General features: G+C 41.4%; 1 protein-coding gene across 1 annotated transcript; it reads right to left on the bottom strand.

The window, feature by feature from the left end:
- Nucleotides 1-13396: 13396 nt before the first annotated feature.
- Nucleotides 13397-18282, bottom strand: SSTR1 (somatostatin receptor 1). The gene has a single exon (XM_017530854.2). The coding sequence runs from the start codon at nucleotides 16982-16984 to the stop codon at nucleotides 15809-15811; it is 1176 nt and encodes a 391-aa protein (XP_017386343.1). The 5' UTR covers nucleotides 16985-18282; the 3' UTR covers nucleotides 13397-15808.
- Between the last annotated feature and the right edge of the window lie 443 nt (nucleotides 18283-18725).

The following is an 18725-nucleotide window of genomic DNA, read 5'->3' as shown; positions in this document are numbered from 1 at the left end:
TTTAAGTCATCAATAACTTGTACTTTAGAAAAATTAGCTAACACATGAGTGTGAGGTGCTTGATAAAAGAAAAACTTCAGCTGTATTAAATTTAAAGGAGTTTAATTAAGCTATGAACGCTTCATGAATTGAGCAGCCCCCAGAATCACAGCAGATTCACAGAGACTCCAGTGCAGCCACATGGTAGAAGATTTATAGACAGAAAGGGAAATGATGTACAGAAATAGGCCATGAGGTACAGAAAAAGCTGGATTAGTTACATGTTGGCATTTACTTTGTTTGAACATGGTTTGAACACTTAGCACTCTATGAGTGGTTGAAGTATGACCGCTGGGATTGGCCAGGACTCAGTTATTGTTACAGGTGCATATTCCTGTTAGGTTTTCAGTTTCGCTTATTAAGCTAGGTTACAGTTCATCCACAAGGACTCAAATATAGAAGTATGGAGTCCTTCTTAGGCCATATTTAGTTTGCTTTAACATATCAATATGAGGAAGACTCTAAAAGACCAAAAGCAGGGAGAGAAACTCTCAAGTGATAGGCAATGGTTCCCAATACCAACATCAATGACTTCAAAGCTTTGCCTTGTCCTAATAAATCCACCAATTCGATATAATGATATTTTGTTGAGTGCTTAAAAACTGACCATGGGTCAAGTTTTGTCTAAGAACTTTGCAAAAATTATTTAATCTTCACAACAGTCCTATGACGTAAGTAGCATTCTTTGCCCCATTTTATAGATGAGAAAACTAAAGCTAAGATAGCGAAATGAAGTCATTGACCTGAGCTCACACAGCTGTTAAGCCGAGTGCCACAGTTCCTTTTCCTAACTATTATGTGCTGCTGCTCCTAAGTTGTAGTAGGTGGAGGGTTAGACATTAAGGAAATGGCCCCTGGGGAATTTATAGGCCAATAGAAAACAACAGGATAATCAAGTTTCTTCCATCTGTGCTTTTGGAAATGAGAACAAATATTATGTCTTGCCCATGAAAATCCTGGTTGACCTTCCATCCTCCTCATGGCTGGTTATTTCTGCAAGAACCCTTCACTTGGTGTGCCATATTCTTCCCCTTATCCCATGCTTGGTCAGAAAAATGAGCGGAAAATTTGAATGTATGTTCAATTAAGAGTGGAGTCAGTTTTATTTTATCTTGAACTGGAATGTAACCAGATGTTGGTTGTGATGATTCTAGAGATTCTCACTTTGGAGAAGATGCTATCATAGAAAAGAATTAAAACTCAGAGAAATTGATGCAGTCATCAATTTTATTCTTATGGATCCATCCTGGGTTTGCAAATGAGACAAGATGCAGCTGCAGGTGAGACAGCACACATTTGAGAGGAGTGTTAGAACCCCAGCTTTAAAGTGTCCACAGCTGTTTGAAATTGTATTTTGCCTATTTATCTCTTTGTTTTGCATGTTCGTTCTTCTGCTTCTGGATTCAATGAGAAAATTTACAAGAAAAATTTACAAGAAAATGAGTTGTTTCAGTTTTGTAATATCAGTTTTTAATATTTGAGAAGTATTTTCTTCTGAGTTTCTCCTTTTTCCTTAACCAGACTCTATTCACTTGAATAATTCAGTGAATTCTATTTAATTGGCATTCTGATAAATAGTATGACCTCTTAATTGGGAAAAGTGCCTGATAAAAAGATTTTGTTTAGTGCTTTTCAATTACTATACTTTACTGCTATAGCAGAACTTACTAGTTTAAATAGGGGGGAAAAATCCTAACTTATTACTAATGTCCTAAAATCTGTTTCTAGAGGTTTATGGAACTGAACTAATGTTACTCATCTAGAATTTGGCGTTTTTAGACTCCAGGGATTTGTCCTATTCTAATAGCCATCAAATTAGTAATTACTAATTACTAATAATTAGTAATTATTTTATTGTTTCTTAATTACCCAATTTTTATTAATTAGAACATGTTTGCTGTATCTTCATAAGTAAAAAAAACATGTTTATGGGTTTTCAGTGTTCTTGAACTACTGAACTATAGAGCAGTTCATAACTACTTTGTGATAGTTATATAAGTGAATATGATTATTAAATTGTATAAAAGTCCTGAAAGAACTTAATCATAATTTTGCTAATAGTGTGGGACACAAATTATTTTTATTCTCATTCAGTTAAGAGGTATCAGGCATGAATGAATAGATAACCTCCCCATGGTGACATAGTGTGAAATTAAGCGTAAAGCTGCCTCATTACATATTCTAAGTTTGGCTTAAAGGTTTCTGGATACTTAGTGACCCTAACTGGACATGTAAACAGATTCTAATCTACTTTTGTGCAAATTACCTAGTTTTGACTAACCAAAAGTGGCCAACTGTTCAAACCGTGTTCATATAAGGCAAACAGTGGGCTGTGACCAATTTGGCTGCTTCTGTATCTCACTTCCGTTTTTTGTTCCTAAGTCTTCCACCACGTGGCTATGCTGGAGTCTCTCTGAACCTATTCTGGTTTGAGGATTTCCCAATGCGCAAATTGTTTTTTGCTCAATTAAACTTAGTTAAGTTTAATTTGTCTAAGGGTTTTCTTTTAACAGATGGAATCAGATGTGGGATTTGAAGTAGGACTTCCAGGGACTCCCAGGAGTACAGAATGACCAGACCAGGGACCCATCAGGCCCACTGTGTCCATTGCTTTGTAGCTAGGGATTGGGATTTTGGGTAAGTTCTCTCTCTCAGATTCTGAAGCTCCACAAATTGGTGTTTTGAGCTATCTGAGTTTGTTTGAGCACATTTCTGATCCAAATTGGATTTGGACATCACAAGAAAACCTGAACTAAGTCCAGAACTGAATCGGATCCAATAATTAACTGGCTTGGATCGAGTTAGAGGCCTCAGATGTCTGACGGAGTCAGACAGAAACTGGTAGTAAATGGTAATACTGCAGAGCATGCAGACTGCAGCTTTCAAAAATTTGCAGACTTTTGTCTGTCCCCCTTGTTTCTTTTTCTTGTGTGCTTAGGTAGGGAAAAAAAATCATTGGCTAGTTTGATCAAGGAGGTCTGAGAGTCAAAGCCAGAATTCAAGGTAAAAATGAGATCCTTAATTTCTAAAGAGATGAACCTGGAAACCATCATTCTCAGCAAACTGACACGAAAACAGAAAATCAAACACCACATGTTCTCACTCATAGGCAGGTGTTGAACAATGAGAACACATGGACACAGGGAGGGGAGCATCACACACTGGGATCTGTGAGGGGAAAGACAGGAGGGACAGTGGGGGGCAGGGAGTTGGGGAGGGATAACATGGCAAGAAATGCCAGATATAGGTGATGGGGAGGAAGGCAGCAAACCACACTGCCATGTGTGTACCTACACAACCATCTTACATGTTCTTCACATGTACCCCAAAACCTAAAATGCAATTAAAATAAATAAATAAATAAATAAAAAGAACTGAGTACTCTACCTTTCAGCTATGCCCACATTTATAGGTGTAAGTAGTAGGCCCCAAAGCAGCAAATGATCATAGAAATGGCAAAATCTTATTAAAGGTAATTTAAAATTACACTGCAATGTTACAAATGAACAACACTGCACTTGAAGTGCATTTGAAAATGAGGGCTTCCAAATTAGTCTCATCTAGGGATTCCTCTTGCTCTGCAAAAGCTTCTAAAAAGATTTCAGTATTTTTATTGTTTTTGAAAAAAGACTATAAAAGATCAGAAAAAAATGTAAGTAACTAATAGATAAGAAAAATTAGTTGCTGACCTTTGGCTTAGTTACTGTCCCACCCCAAATTTGAAAAGAATGCTATCCTGAATAAAGTGTTTATAAAAGGTAGGCCTTCAGTCAAAGTGGGCTTGTGTCTTTTTCAGATCTATTCATGCTAACTCGAGGTATAGGAAATGCTGGCACAGTGGCTCACACCTGTAATCCCAGCACTTTGGAAGGCTGAGGTGGCTGGATCACAGGTTCAGAAATTCAAGGCCAGTCTAGCTAAGAGACCTGCCTGGCTAATAAGGTGAAACCCTGACTCGATTAAAAATACAAAAATTAGCCAGGCGTGATGGTGGGCGTCTGTAATCCCAGCCACTCAGGAGGCTGAGGCAGGAAAATGGCTTAAACCTGAGAGGTGGAGGTTAGAGTGAGCCAAGATCATGCCATTGCACTCCAACCTCAGCAACAGAGCAAGGCTCTGACTCAAAAAGAAAGAAAGAAAAAAAGCTATCTTTGCCCTATTTTTTAATGGGCTACACTTTGAACTTAGTAATTTTACTTAAGAAATAGTAGCCTAGAAGACTACCTATTGAACTAAATTGATTTCCAAAATGCACTTTTCAGGTGTCTAACTGGCTATCTTGAAACCTTTTTGTAAAAGAAATTTACACCTATAAAAGAAACCTCCATATGTAACGGTATCTGTCTGTGGACATTAGAAACTCTTACCATTGTTTAAAATTTATGTAACAAGTCATTTGTTTCTTTAAGGTGATTTTCTGGCCATTTCCTCTTAACCGAACTTTTACTTACATTGGGTTTTCCTTGGTTGGAACAAATGATGCTCTTATATTTAGGCCTAAAATCTTAACTATGTGCTTTTGAAATACACAGTTTCTTGTTTCACCTGAGTTGTCCTTTTAGAAATGCAAATTTAGGGTTGCCTAGCTAACAATTGCTTAGGGCAATGAAATAGGTAATTGAAAGAGTGATAGTTTGAATGAGGGAGAAAACTGAAAGCCAGCAAATGAGAATACTTTATGAAAGCTGTAAATCCGCTTCTGTCTATGTGTCTCTGTATCTATATGTCTATATGTGTTATTTGTATGTGATAATGTTTGGTAAATAAAGCTAGTTTTTAAGTTGTTGGTAAAATAGGAACAGCTTCAAAATTGTTGGTTAAATATAACTCAATAATTGCTTGACTTGACAGTGAGCTTATGTATGTTTTTGGTTTTGAGCCTCTAGATTCAGGGGTCTGGATAGTGTTATTTGTATATGATATATGTTATTTGTATATGATGTTTGGTAAGTGAAGCCACTTTTTAAGTTGTTGGTAAAATAGGAATGGCTTCAAAATTGTTGGTTAAATATAACTGCTTGATTTGACTGTGAGCTTATGTATGTTTTTGGCTTTAAGCCTCTAGATTCAGAGGTCTGGATAGATGGTCATAGTGAGACCTAGAGATATGTTCTCAATACCTAGACCAGATGCTACAAGACAGAATCAATGGCACCGTTGTTGCTTCGTAATTGATCAGAAACAAAACATTGGTTCACTCTTTAACCTACATCATAGATTAAAGGGAACATTGCCTCCATAAGTTAGAGAGGACATTGCCAGGAGGCCTTCGCTCTTCTGGATGGGCATCATTTGTTAGGTCTCTTTTTCCATGGTTTGGAGTAAATGAGGCAATAGTTAGCAATGTATCCCTCATGCTGGGCTCTATAACAGATTCTACTGCAAAGGCTGTGGTTTCACAACAAATTTTAAATTCTCTTGTTAGAGTTGTGCTTTATAACAGAATTGCTCTAGATGACTTGCTGGCTAAACAGAGAAGTGTCTGCCATTGCTGATACTTCTAGTTGCACATAGAGGCATATGTTGGGTATTAGAGATTCAGTAGTAGGAGATTAATGAGCAGGCTGCTTGGTTGAAAAGAGGAGACTTTTTATCTAGCTCATTCTTTGATCTATTTGATTTTAGTTGTTTTGGTTAACTGGGACCTGGCTACGGAGCACACCAAACTCCTGATATTATCCTTCTGATAGACATAATAGTCTCCCTGGTGCACTGTTTTCTCTCAACAGTTTTAAATGTTTGCATGTAGCCGTCACAAGGATGGCAAATGGTCTTTCTTCAACTGTAATGATAAAAGCTCAAACAAAAATTGGGCGCCATAACTTAGGATGATGTGGTGAAATCAGAAACTCAAAATGATGGTAACTGAGGATGGCACGAAGGCACTATGTTTTGCTGACACTCTCACCTAAGGGAGAACCTGATGAAAAGAGGAAATTGCTAAACAAAAAATAACCTGGAGTCCTTGTTTATACCTTACAAATCTGCTGTCCTACTATTTTCCAGTAAAATTTAAGACCAAGTAAGTACACTTAAATGGTGACAAATTGACATCAATGCCTAAAGGTTTGGTCAATCTCTCAATATTGAGATGATGACCAAAAGGGAGGAATTGTTTAGCCCAAAGCTGCCTCCGTATATATTCTAAGTTTGGCCTAAAAGTTTCTCTGTACATAGTGAGCTGTAACCTCAGTGGATGTGCACACAAATTGTAACCTATTGTTGTCCCAGTCACTGAGTTCTGGTGAATCAGAGGTGGCTAACCATTTGAACCATGTTCTAATGGGGCAAACACTGGCCTGTAGCCAACTTGGCTGCTTCTGAACCTCACTTCCACTTTCTGTAGCCCACTTTCTTTCTCTGTCCATAAATTTTTCACCATGTGGCTACGCTAGAGTCTCTCTGAACCTATTCTCATTTGAAAGCTGCCCAATTTATGAATCATTCAGTGCTCAATTAAACTCTATTAAACATAATTTGTCTAAGATTTTCTTTAAACAACAACCAGTGATTTTCCAAGGCCAAGATGCTAAACCATGCATTCTGATTCCTGATCCCACCTACTTTATCACTGCACTGTGGCACAACTTCCCTCATTGGAGGGAGGGGCATGTATGGTGTGGCTTTATGTGTATCATATAAAGTTCTTGAAATGGACACATTTTACTTAGCAGTGAAAATAGTGTTTCTCCTAAGCAATCTGATTGATTTCTGTGGGAAATATCATAGTTTCTTTAGTATTTACCAATTATTTATTTTATGTTTTAGGTAGAGATCATGAGTAGGGTGGTATGTTTTGGTTTTGGTCACTGTAATGTGGGAATCCTAAAACAATCGTCAAACTTTTCCCAATTTTAGATTTAAAAGAACTTTAATTGACATGATAGAAGGATCATGGTTCTTGGAGTCAAATAGGTCTGGTTTCTAGTCCTCCTAGTTCTGTTTCTGTCCCCTATCAGCTTTTATGTACTGGACAAGTCTCTCTCTTTCTCTCTCTGACACACACACACACACACACACACACACACACACACCCCTTCCTTGTATGAGAAATGAAGATTTCTAATTCATAGGAATCTTGGGGAAAACTAAATGAGATAAAATGTAAAGCACCTAGCAAAATGTGTCACTTACAAAATAGGTACTGAGTAAATGTTACTTCTCTTTCCTTTTTTGCCTGCTCTGCTGCTGTATTTTAAACCCTAGTTGCTGACAGTTTTATGTAACTGCTATGAAATCTGAAGGGAACTGAACTGTCAGTCTAATTCATGGGAATTGGTTATCTTCACAATTGTGTTTTAGGCCCAAAATGTGTGGCATAGATATATGTATAAGCCACAGTAAAAATAAATGAAGCTTATTTGGATACTATTTTACTTATCATTGTTAACTATCTCTGGTTGTGGTTTTAATACCTTTATTTATATTACTTTACTTATATTTTTAAATACCTTATTTATATTACTTAAAATTGTATTTAAAGCAAACTTCCCCCAATTGTTGATGATAAAGCATAGCTTCATATCAGCCCCTGCCAAACCTTCTCATAACACTTTGTGTTTTATTCCTATGTGTTTCTAACCTCAATGACATCTTCAATATGCTTAACACTGTGCTCTGTGTAACATTAAAATGATTTTATCAAGTTATTTTTAAACATTTAAATAATATCATTAATCTTATAACGAATTGTTACTAACCTGAATTAATATCTAATTTTATTTTAAAGATGTAGTATTTAATGCAAAGAGTGATTAATTTTCTTGAGGTCATATGGAATCTGTTAATCTCTAGATCAAAATCCTTTTAATATTTATGAGATATTTTGAATTTCCCAAATAACATCACTAGTGTCTTTTATCATGGAAAAAATTGCATAAATACAAATATATTTCACACAGCTTTTAGTAGTACTTACATGCACAGAAATGAAGCAAAGTTTTGTTTAAAGTAAATCTAACACTATCTAAATAATTCTATATGGCTAGATCATGTAGAAGCATTTTACAACTTGAATCACCTCAATTCTCGACTTCTTCTTGTAGAATACCAATAATGATTAATAATGATGTCTTCAACTTACTGAGCTCTTAATAAGGCTGGCAGTTGTAGATGGTGCTTGATTTTATTGTTGCTGTTTGTTTGTTGCCTTGCAACTACCATTCATTACATACTTTGGGTAATTTTATCTCATTTTCCTCTTGAAATCCACCCTGCTACCCTCCCACTTTTAGGTAAGTTGACAATGCTAGCTCTAAGGGTAGATTATATCATCCAGGCCAGCCAGCCATATTTCCCAGACCTTGCTAATGAATTCAGTGGCAGATGCTGTTGTGTTCTGGAATTTTACTCACCTTTCTTGCAAGCTAATAAGTTAGTCTGTTGCTGTTTCGTAGAGGCTGGCAGAAGATTCAAGATTCCTGGGTCAGATAAGAAATTTATTGTTAATGGCATAGGCATAAGCATGATTTGCATTAGTTCTCTTTGCCTCCTATCCTCATATGAGTGATGTTCTATGACCTCAGATGGATCCTGTGCAGCAGTGGGTTTTTGTCACAATAGAGGGACACTGATCTTGGAGAAACCACCGTCTTATAGCAAGCAGTAACCAAGCCTCTTTCTGACCTTGAAAGAGACATTAGCTGATTGCCCAAGATTGCTCACTGCAAACAGAACCTTGAGAAATGATCCAGGTGAAGAACAGTCAGCAGTCAGGGCCTCACATTCTTGGCATACTCAGCAACAGGTATGAAGGACAAGAAACCCAGAGAGGAGTGCCTCCCAACAGATAAAGTTTCTCAGACAGCCCAATAGAGAAAATAACATTTTCTCTTTCCTTTGAAATTTGAACCTGGAAAGATGACATGTTTTACTTTCTGCATCTATCTTGTTACAAAAGAATAGATTGAGTTTGAAGCCAACATGGCACAAGTCAGAGATGAGACATGGAGACTGACAAAAGATTCTAGTGAGTTGTGGATCAAGCGCAACCTGAAGCCAGATCTTCTCACTTTTCACACATGTGAGCTAGTTGAGTTTTCATACTAAAAAAGCTCTGACTGATTTGGCATTTGACATGCATTGTCTCATCACAACAGCCCTGTGGAAGGGATGTCATTATCTTGAAACTTACAGATGAGCAAAATATGCATCACAAAGATTAAATTGTCCAGTATTACACAACAAATAAAGCAGAGCCACATCTGCTGATGGCAAACTCCATGCTCTTAACACTTAAATCATTAGTACTCAAACTTTATTGTATTAGAATTGAGATTGAGAGAATTCTCTTTATTGTAGAGAATTGAGATTTACCCCAGACATAATGAATCAAAATATTGATGAGTGGGGCACAGAGGCCCGACAATTTTTTTATAAGTTCTCAGGTGATTCTGATGCTGGGATTGTGGATCACTTTTTGAGAAACATTTACCTTAGAGGACTATGTGATTTTAGGGATTCTGCTGCCTGATTGTCTGACACTATGTCCGTATTAAAAAGTCCTACTTCTGGAGAAATGACACTCGAAGGTTTTTCAGTTATGTAAACTATAAATCAAAGGAAATTCTTTTCTGAGAAGAACTTTATTGGGAGAAGTGGGGAAATCAGACAACATAAGGTCCTGAACTGGGGAAAGAAAGGGTAGAAATGGGACTTAAAAAGGGAAAAGGGAAAAAAAGACAGTCTTGAATTTCTATTTCACCAATGCCCAAGAAGTTCTTTTTTGTTTAATTAATAAGAGTGTGTGTGTGTGTGTGTGTGTGTGTGTGTGTGTGTGTGAATTTTAGGCACCAGAGTATATATATAAGGAGACTTGAAAGTCTTTTGAAAAAGACATACAGACATCATTTTGGTTTGTTGGTTACAGTGGCTCATTGGACATAAAGGAGAATGTTTAACTTAATTATTGACTTTGAATAGACATTTTGCCACTGCTAATAAGATTAGCTAGATTAATAAGTTGTTCAAGGGTCGTAGAGACAGAAAGAACAGAGAGCTATTATTCATCAATATTTGGACATCCTTTCCCAGAATAGTTATGTAAGTGATGTGTGCTGTTGTAAAATATCATCCTGCTTGCCTATCATGTCTTGGTTTTTTTTTTCTCTATTTTTAAATTTAAGTGAAGTATCAGTTGTCTTTTAAGATAGGTATTATTTTTTGAAAGTCAGAACTGTTTTTGTACATAATATTCTACAGTGACCTGCTCTTAACATGTCCTCCTTCAAGTGGAATCTAGCATTTAGTAAGTCTTTGTATTCTTAAATTCGTAAAGCTGGGAATACTTGAAATCTTCCTTGTTAACATTTCCAAGCATATAGGCACTGAGGGTGGGCCAGAGTTAAACTTCAGTGAAGAGTTAATATGCTAGCTGATAGCATTTCCCACTTTTCATTTCCTTTTATACTTCTTATCCACTCAGAATTGAAGATTTAGATTAACCTGGCTTAAAGAGGTATTTATTTTTAAAGTTTTAAGTTCCTTATTACTCCAGAGTTCTGGTAACATGACTGTAGTCTCAGTTTTAAATGGGTATAGTATTTCTGGATTTTGGCTAATCAGATTGAGTTTAAGGTATGTATATTATAAAGTGAACACTCTCCCAAATTCAATGATTTTATTTAAAATCCTATCTTTTCTTAGATGATGCTCCTGTCTCCCCAACAGTATGACAAGCAAGCATTTTGATATTTTAATTCTAACTGGCTTATTCAGTTCATAGGCCTCCTCAACTTTGTCACACCTGCAAAGCCCCTTCCTTTCTAGTTTATATCAGAAGCTGGGCTGTATTTGATCATTCCTAACACAGTCCTTTTATAAGTGTGCTCACTATAATACCCGGTCTCCAGATATTTACAAAATAATAAATGATCACTTAGAACATTATCTCTGTACCTGTCTTCCCCTTGGGAAACCATGTCACTTCACCAATGTTGAAACTGTCTGCCTTCTTTTGAAGCCAATGAACTGAAATTTATTAAATGAAAAGCGAGATACCCATCTGAGTATGTGAAAGAGGTTCTCATTAGTTCAAAGTTGTGTGGTCCAATAAGAGAGAAACATAGACTTTGCAATACTGTATTTTGTAAGCACCCACCACCGTTACGTGTGTTACGGGCAAAAGTTAAATGAACATCTATCAATTAGTTTAATACCACACTCCGATGTGGTATGTTGGAATAAAAACAGGAATGAGCAAAATTTTCAAAACAGAATCCCATTGCTAAAGTGTTTTTCAGAGCAGTATAAATATGACATCTCTATTATTTGTTTAAAATAGGTTGGAAATATATTACCATTTTCAAAATGAATCATCTATACTGTTCTCCAGATGAAATTCTTGCCTTTTTTCTCAGGCCAAAATTACATGTTCAACATTGTTGTACAATGGTCAGAGTTAAAATGGTTAAGGAATCAAAGGTTTTCAAATGTCATCCTTTTCTGTGGGTATTACCTAAGAAGATGGCCTGGGAAATGCTACTCTTGGAACACAAACGTTACTTATAAGAAAGATAATAATGCACAGACACTAATATATTTTAACTTTTTCTATAAATCATGTTTCATTTTAGTCTCTCTCCCCGAGGAGAGGCTCATTATATTAGGATAGGAGAGGACTTGACTCCAACTTCTAGGTAATGCAAACATGCCTAGAGATCAGGTAGGTGTGTGTTCACGGTAGGAGCAGGAGGGATTGCTAAATACTTTTTTCCTGCTACAGCACATCGAGGGCTAAGACTGAAGGACTCAACTACTGTGATTTTCCTCTAGTGTAAAGGTGAGGTGGGAGAATGGAATGTTTTAATAAGTAAGGTCAACAAAAGTAAAGACGGATGAAGAAGACCTGAAAGCCACAGAAAAAAGAGAGGCACAATCAGACCAAGCAGATTCTAAGGGTTGCTAATGTACAGCCACTGAGGTCCCCTGTAGTCACTGAGCCAAGAGTTTCACCGTGCAGCATCTGTGGCAGGGTGAGATCACTCCTCAGCAGAGGCTGGGGGAAACCACTGAGCTGGTATCGGGGTCATAGAAGACTTGAGAAAGTTGCAGTCCACAGGAACTGCAGTGCAGGCTTTCCCAAGCTGAGAGGTTGTTTCACAGGCTCTGACAGCTGCAGATTTCAACAAACTGCAGCTAGGAAGCAGACAGATAGACAAAGGACCTGGCCCCAGAGAGCAAAAGGAAGAGAGGGCCCCTTTCCCAAAGACTTGACCTTTTTCCTTCCTCCACTAGCATGCATAAAACCTCCTCTTCATATTAATTCTAAAGCCATTTTAGGGATATCAGAAGGGAAGGAGGAGGCTGGTTGAGGGACTGTCCAAACTTACTTAAACGAAATTTTTAATTTTTAAATGGCTATTTAAATTATCCAGCTCAACTGGATGCCTATCTGTTTAATTTTTTGCTCAGCTAATGTGTTGGAAGGGGCTTGGAATACCAAATTACAAAATATGTTTTCTCTGCACATCTAAGTTATGAGTTTAATTTGCCACCTTGCTGCAGCTTTTAAAAATAATAAAACAGACTTGCATAGTCAGAGAAAAAAAAATAATAAAAATGACAAAAGTCCAGCTATCCCTAATCTTATTGTGATGATGTATAGAACCATATAAAGCACAGAGTCACAGGGTATTTGAAAGCATTGAATCTCCATCCCCAACTCTGCTTCTGGAATCACTGCTATTACCTGCTTGGAAAATATTCCTTTTTGTTCATTTTGATATGAAAATAAAACTGCTCTAAAAAGATCAAATCTGTTAAAAACAAACAAACTCCCCTAGTGATTTCTTACATTCTCTAGGGGTGGATATGGCCATCACTGAACAAAGCAGAAAATAAGTCCTTCTCTTATGTCAAAATCTGATTTTTCTATTTCTTTTACTCACTGCCTTCTGGGACATTTTTAAGAGATAGCTTTCTCTTCCCATTATCTTTCCTCATGATGTAAATCAGCAGTTACCTAGCTCTCAAAACAAAGTCTGAGGTTATAAGTGAGAGTAGACAGTAATTTAATCTGTGAGAGATTAAGATATCATCCAGTTAGTTTGCTGACAACAGAGTGTAAATGAGTGCATTGGTTCCTATTCATCCTGGCTAAACTTTTTCTTTCTTCTCTCTGTTCCCCCCCTTTCCTTTTTTGAACTAGCAGAGTTTTCTTTTTAAGAAAATAATTCAGGGTATAACCACAAACTTGGTAAAATTCCCAAAAGTAATCTGAAAACTTTCTTCTTCAAATCTAAGTGAAACATAAGGCAACTAAGCGTGTGGTGTGTGTGTGTGTGTGTGTGTGTGTGTGTGTGTCTGTTTCCAAGTAATCCATTGAAACAGTGAAATTCAAATAGCAAAGACAACTTGGAACAGCATAATACATCTGTTTATTTAGTTAATATTACAATGGTAACAGGTTAAGAGCACTAAATTTGTATCCTCTTAGAAGGATAATGATTAAGATTTTGATTTGTAAATTTCACAGTTCTTAATCATCAAAAATCTATTTTCCAAAGGAGTAGTAATATATATTTTTATTAAGGGACAGATCTAAACTTTCTGACTTAGGACCCAGAGCATATTTGTTCATTAGTTTAAACAAAACATTAGGGATATCTTAACTCTTGGTTACTGCTTTCAGGAAAGCACAAAGTTGTTGAAGCAAATATACACAAAACATATTTTTCAATAGTGATTTCAACCACTGTATATCATGTCAATGAGTGAACCTGAGAACCCCAGATTTAGTATCTCCAGATCATTGTAAAATACTCTGGCTTAAAAAAATCAACCAACAAACATGTATTTAGTGCCTACGATGTACAAGCCAGCATACTAAAGCAATGCAGGAAATACAAAGAACTAAAATTATTGGTCCTCACCCTGCTCAGGCTTCCAATGTAGTTGATAAGATTAAACACAGACATAAATTATTCCACTCAATGTCCTCAAAAAAAGTGATGATGTTAACTGGATCATATGTAAGAATCACCTCTGCTGGAGCCTAGAGGAAGCAGGGGCATCTTCAGCAGTGATTGAAATCTCCGTGTGAATTAGATTCCTCTGCTCCAGGTTTGAGAGCTGCTTGAACTCCTGAAACTGAAAGTGTTCAGTCAGACTCACACCTGTCACCATTAGTGGCTATACTTAGACTCATGGACTTATGACAGTGGAGCAGATAAACAGGTATATATATGCCCACATCATATATATATTAATATATATACACTCAAATCACATATAGGGTGATGTTCCCCTATATATGTCTCCTGGAGCGCCAGGAGTTCAGGACTTTCCATTGTGCATGGAGAGGAGGATAACCCACATTATCACTTATTTATTATTCTAAAGAGACAAAGAAGAGACTATAGTAAGAAAAGTATGAAAAATCTCCAAATTTCACTCAACACAATCAAAAATAGAAAAGCTGGAAGAAAGGATAAGACAAAAGGGCCCAGCAAAGAGGAGCTATGAGAAGCCCAGGGAGTGGGGGAGAGCTTGCCCCCACTTCCACTTCCAGGGTCCCAAAGAAAAGACCTGGGGCTAGGCAAGCAGAGAAAAGGAAAGCAGAGACACATTTTCCAACATCACAAATAAATTAATAAATACATATGTTAAACAAGAAAATAACTTCTTAGGCACCGCTTGAAAGGCAGCAAGCCTCAGAGGCCAGACAGGCCACACTCTGGAGCCTGCAGGTTGCGGCGTCACAGCTAACACTGGCGGACTCTGAAGACGTCGCCCTAGGTCCCCTTCCCGGGTGCCGGGTCTTTTGAGATACACCAGAGCCGGAAACCCCTTTCTAGTTACTTTTAAGTCTGCTCCTGCGGAAGCTTGGGTGAGAGAGAAAGCCAAGCCGAGCTGCAGCCCCGCAGCCGAACCTGGGGAAGGGGAAGGTGCGCCCTGCACTTCCCTGCCACGCTGTTAGCAGAACAGGCACGCCCCTGAGTGCCCAGCGTAGGTCTTTGAAAACGCCCAGCAGGATATTGATTCCTATTAGAAGCCCCCACTCCGACCCCACAGACTAATAAAAACTCCTCATGCGACTTGTTCTCAGCTTCTTTTTTCTCCAAAGGGGGGCTTGGATGGGGACTCCAGAAAGCCTGGGGTTCAAAGCCCGGGACCTATTTACGAAGCACCTGGCTCCACTCTGGGTGGAGTGAGAGTGGTGGGGGGCGGGCAGGGAAAGGTGCGCCTTCACTCAAGAGTAGGAGAAAAGACCAGCTGCCTAGATCTTTCTCAAGTCCGACTTTCCTTAAGGTAGGGCTGCGCGGTCATTCCCGAGACTCCAGTAGGGGCACCAGGCAGAACCCGGACGCTGCCCAGCATGGCTAGGCGGGGCTGAAGGAGAGCTAGGGACTAACCCCAAGGGAAACCCGTGGCCGTATCCGTGGCTCAGCTTAAACAAGCAAATAACATCATGAGGAGCTAAGGATGAGACTGAGTTGTAAATGAGTTTGTGATGTGCACTGGCGGGACGGTGCGAAAGAAAGGATCGAAGTTGCAGGGTGGGGAAAATAGAGGGTCAGAGGAGTAAGCGCAGTGGAGGAAGGAACCGAAAGTGGGAGATCCAGAAAAAGGTAGCCTGAAAGTCTTCCCAATTTATAAGCAAAGTTCTCACTTATACCATTGTTGCGCGCCTTTCCTGGGTCCCTCCACCAGAGGCTCCGGGTGTCTCAGCTCCACGTTATCCAGACCGCACCCTGGCGCCCTGGATACCCTCCCCTTCACACCCGGCCTTCCCTTCTTCTCAGGCGCAGGGCCCCTGCGTGGCCCTGGCTCAGAGTGTCGTGATCCGGGACGTGCAAGTGCCATTACGGAAGACGCCGCCGGACTCCAGGTTCTCAGGTTGGAAGTCTTCCACGCTGTAGGCACGGCTCTTGAGTGCAGTGGCATAATAGTCGACTGGCTCCTCTGCAGCGTTGTCCATCCAGCTGAGGCATAAGATGCGTTGGAAAGAGCGCTTGAAGTTGTCTGAGAGAAAGCCGTAGAGGATGGGGTTGGCGCAGCTGTTGGCATAGCCGAGGATGACCGACAGCTGGCTCACCGTGGCGTCGTCCTGCTCAGCAAACACGTTGACCAGCTGCACCACGTAGAAAGGCATCCAGCAGATGACAAACACCATCACCACCATCATCACCATTAAGGTGATCTTGCGCTCCGAGCGCTTGCGCTGCTGCCAGCCGGCCTTGAGGGCCACCATGCGCATCTTGGCAATGATGAGCACGTAGCACAGGCAGATAGCCCCGACGGGCAGCAGGAAGCCCATGAGAAAGGTGTACAACACGAAGCCCACTAGCCAGCGTTGAGCGGGCTCTGGCATGAGCATGTTGCAGGCCACCGTGCCGTCGCTGTTGGCCGCAGTGCGAGAGAAGACCACGATGGGCAGGATGACGAGCAGCGATAGCACCCACACACCCAAGTTCACTACCTTGGCTACGGTTGGCCGGCGGTAGCGGGCCGCTTTGATGGGATGCACCACGGCCACGTAGCGGTCCACGCTAAGCACAGTCAGACAGTAGATGCTAGTGAACATGTTGACCGCGTCCACGCTGAGCACGAGGCGGCAGAGCAGCGCACCGAAGGGCCAGTGGTGCAACAACGTGGAGGTGACCAGGAAGGGCACGCTGAGCATGAGCAGCTCATCGGCAATGGCCAGATTTAGAATGTAGATGTTGGTGGCCGTCTTCATCTTGGCATAGCGCAGGATCACGTAGATGACCATAGAGTTTCCACACAGTCCCACCAGGCACACCACAGAGTAGATGAAAGAGATGAGGATGGCGCTGCCCTGGCCCTCGCTCAAAGTCCCGTTCTGGGACGCGTTTCGCCCTGGCTCCTCCATGCGGTCCGCAGCGCCAGCCCCGGGGCCCCTGCTGCCGCAGCCTTCACCGCAGCTGCCCGGGCTGGGGCTAGGAGAGGAGGAAGGAGAGGAGGCGGTGCCATTGGGGAACATCCCAGCTGAGGGGGGCCAGTGGGGCTGCCAGGGCTGGGGCGCTCTCCTCGCGCCCCCGCCCCCGGCACCCTCCCTCCGCACGCAACCGTTTGCCTGCAGCCCACAGCAGCCCAGCGCCTATGGATAGAGTGCAACCGCGGTGGAGAGCGCGGCTCCTACCGGCGCCAGCGGGGCTCACAGCCCAGCGGTTGCCTGGGCACTGCCGTTTGCCGCTCTGGTTGCCCAGGCACACACGACGGTGGAGAGGGGAGGCCAGGATGCGGGAGCCCCACGCGGCACAGCCATTAACTGGAGCGGCTCTGGGCTGGTGAATGATTAATAGGCACCACCAGCGCGTCAGCAGCTACGAAAAAAGGGGGTGGGGTGGAGAAAGAGAGGGAGGAGAGCACATAGGTGGCTTGTCCCTCCTCCTCCTTTTTTTTCCTCCCCAGTCCTGCACACTGCTCAACTTCAGCGGCTGCTTCCGGGGTTCCGTTGCAGCACCATCTGCCTTTCTCTCAGGGGAACCAAGGGAGTTCCTCGGCCTTACTGGAGGGTGGGCGGGAACCAAAGGTGTAGCTTCTGTCCCATCCCACTCCTCTCTTACTGAAAGCAAAGACTCAAACGGACCCATGAATATGGATGTCTGGAGTTCATCTCAGTTTTCCTCCGTTGCTGCCCTTTTCTCTGGAGACCCCAGCTCCTTTCCAGTCCCTCAGTCCAGAACCTTAAACTCCCCGTTCCCGTCCCCGCTTGCCCTGCAGCTCAGACCCGCCGGGGAAGCTCTGGTTCCTCCTTACCCGGAGTGAGCAATCTCCAGACTGAGGCTTAGATGGCCGGTGCAAAGTGCATGTGCAGTCTGGTAGCAGGCTGATGTTCTTCGTGCAGTCCAACTCCCTTCTTGGGTCCTGGCCCCAGAACTGGTGCCCACGCAATTACTCTCAGAGTCGCGGAAAGTGACCCGAAGCCGCGAACAAGGGCAACCACCCTGCTTTACAGGTTTCTGCGCTGTAACACCGCAGGCAGCTTAGGCTGTTGGGAGTGTTCAGGGATCCGAGTGAACCACTGCAAATCTCTTAATAAAGCTCTCGGCGCTCAGAGCCCCCTGCGCCTCCCACAGGAATATCGAATGCAGAAACAAGGACGCCCGGCAGAGAGCTCTGGAGGAGCTTGAGACTCCCTCCAGAACGTGCCAGGTGCGGTATTGGGAATCCACCTAGGTGTTCACTCGAGAAAGATAAGGCTGTGTCGCTTAAAAGGGCTCCACCCGCGTCCCTGCTGTACTTTGTACCCTGGAGAGTTGGCGAGCTCTGGGAGAGGAGAGTTAAAGTCTTGGGCGGGCGGGGACAAAAGCTCTTCTAAATCCAGGTGGGGGATGGGGGTTGGGGAGTGGCGCCTTGCGTGGATCAGACCTGTCACCAATCCCAGGTAGCAGGGCGACATGAGAATTTTTCCAGGAAGTGCTAGGATGTCAGCTTTCTCCGAAGCTTGGTATGTGACCTGGCGCTGGTTGTCATGCCCAAATCATTAAGATGCATCAGTGTAGGCAAGCCTGAAGCTCGCTGACTTCATTTAGTAATCAAAATGGTAAGAAAGAATGGATGTTCGATTATCAGGATTTTAAACGACCCCTGGGACTTCCCATCATTCCTACCCTAGGCTCTCTATGGCTTTCCAACTGTTCCTATGGAAGGAGGAATCACATTTCTTGCAACTCACTTGTTCCTTTTCAAAAACGCTGCTTTTCTCGGTAAGATCCCTG

Source organism: Cebus imitator, unplaced genomic scaffold (genome assembly GCF_001604975.1).
Source record: "Cebus imitator isolate Cc_AM_T3 unplaced genomic scaffold, Cebus_imitator-1.0 Scaffold69, whole genome shotgun sequence".
In the NCBI taxonomy this organism is placed as follows: domain Eukaryota; kingdom Metazoa; phylum Chordata; class Mammalia; order Primates; family Cebidae; genus Cebus; species Cebus imitator.
Note: the sequence above shows the minus strand (reverse complement) of the source record. Positions and strands in the feature narration are given on the sequence as shown.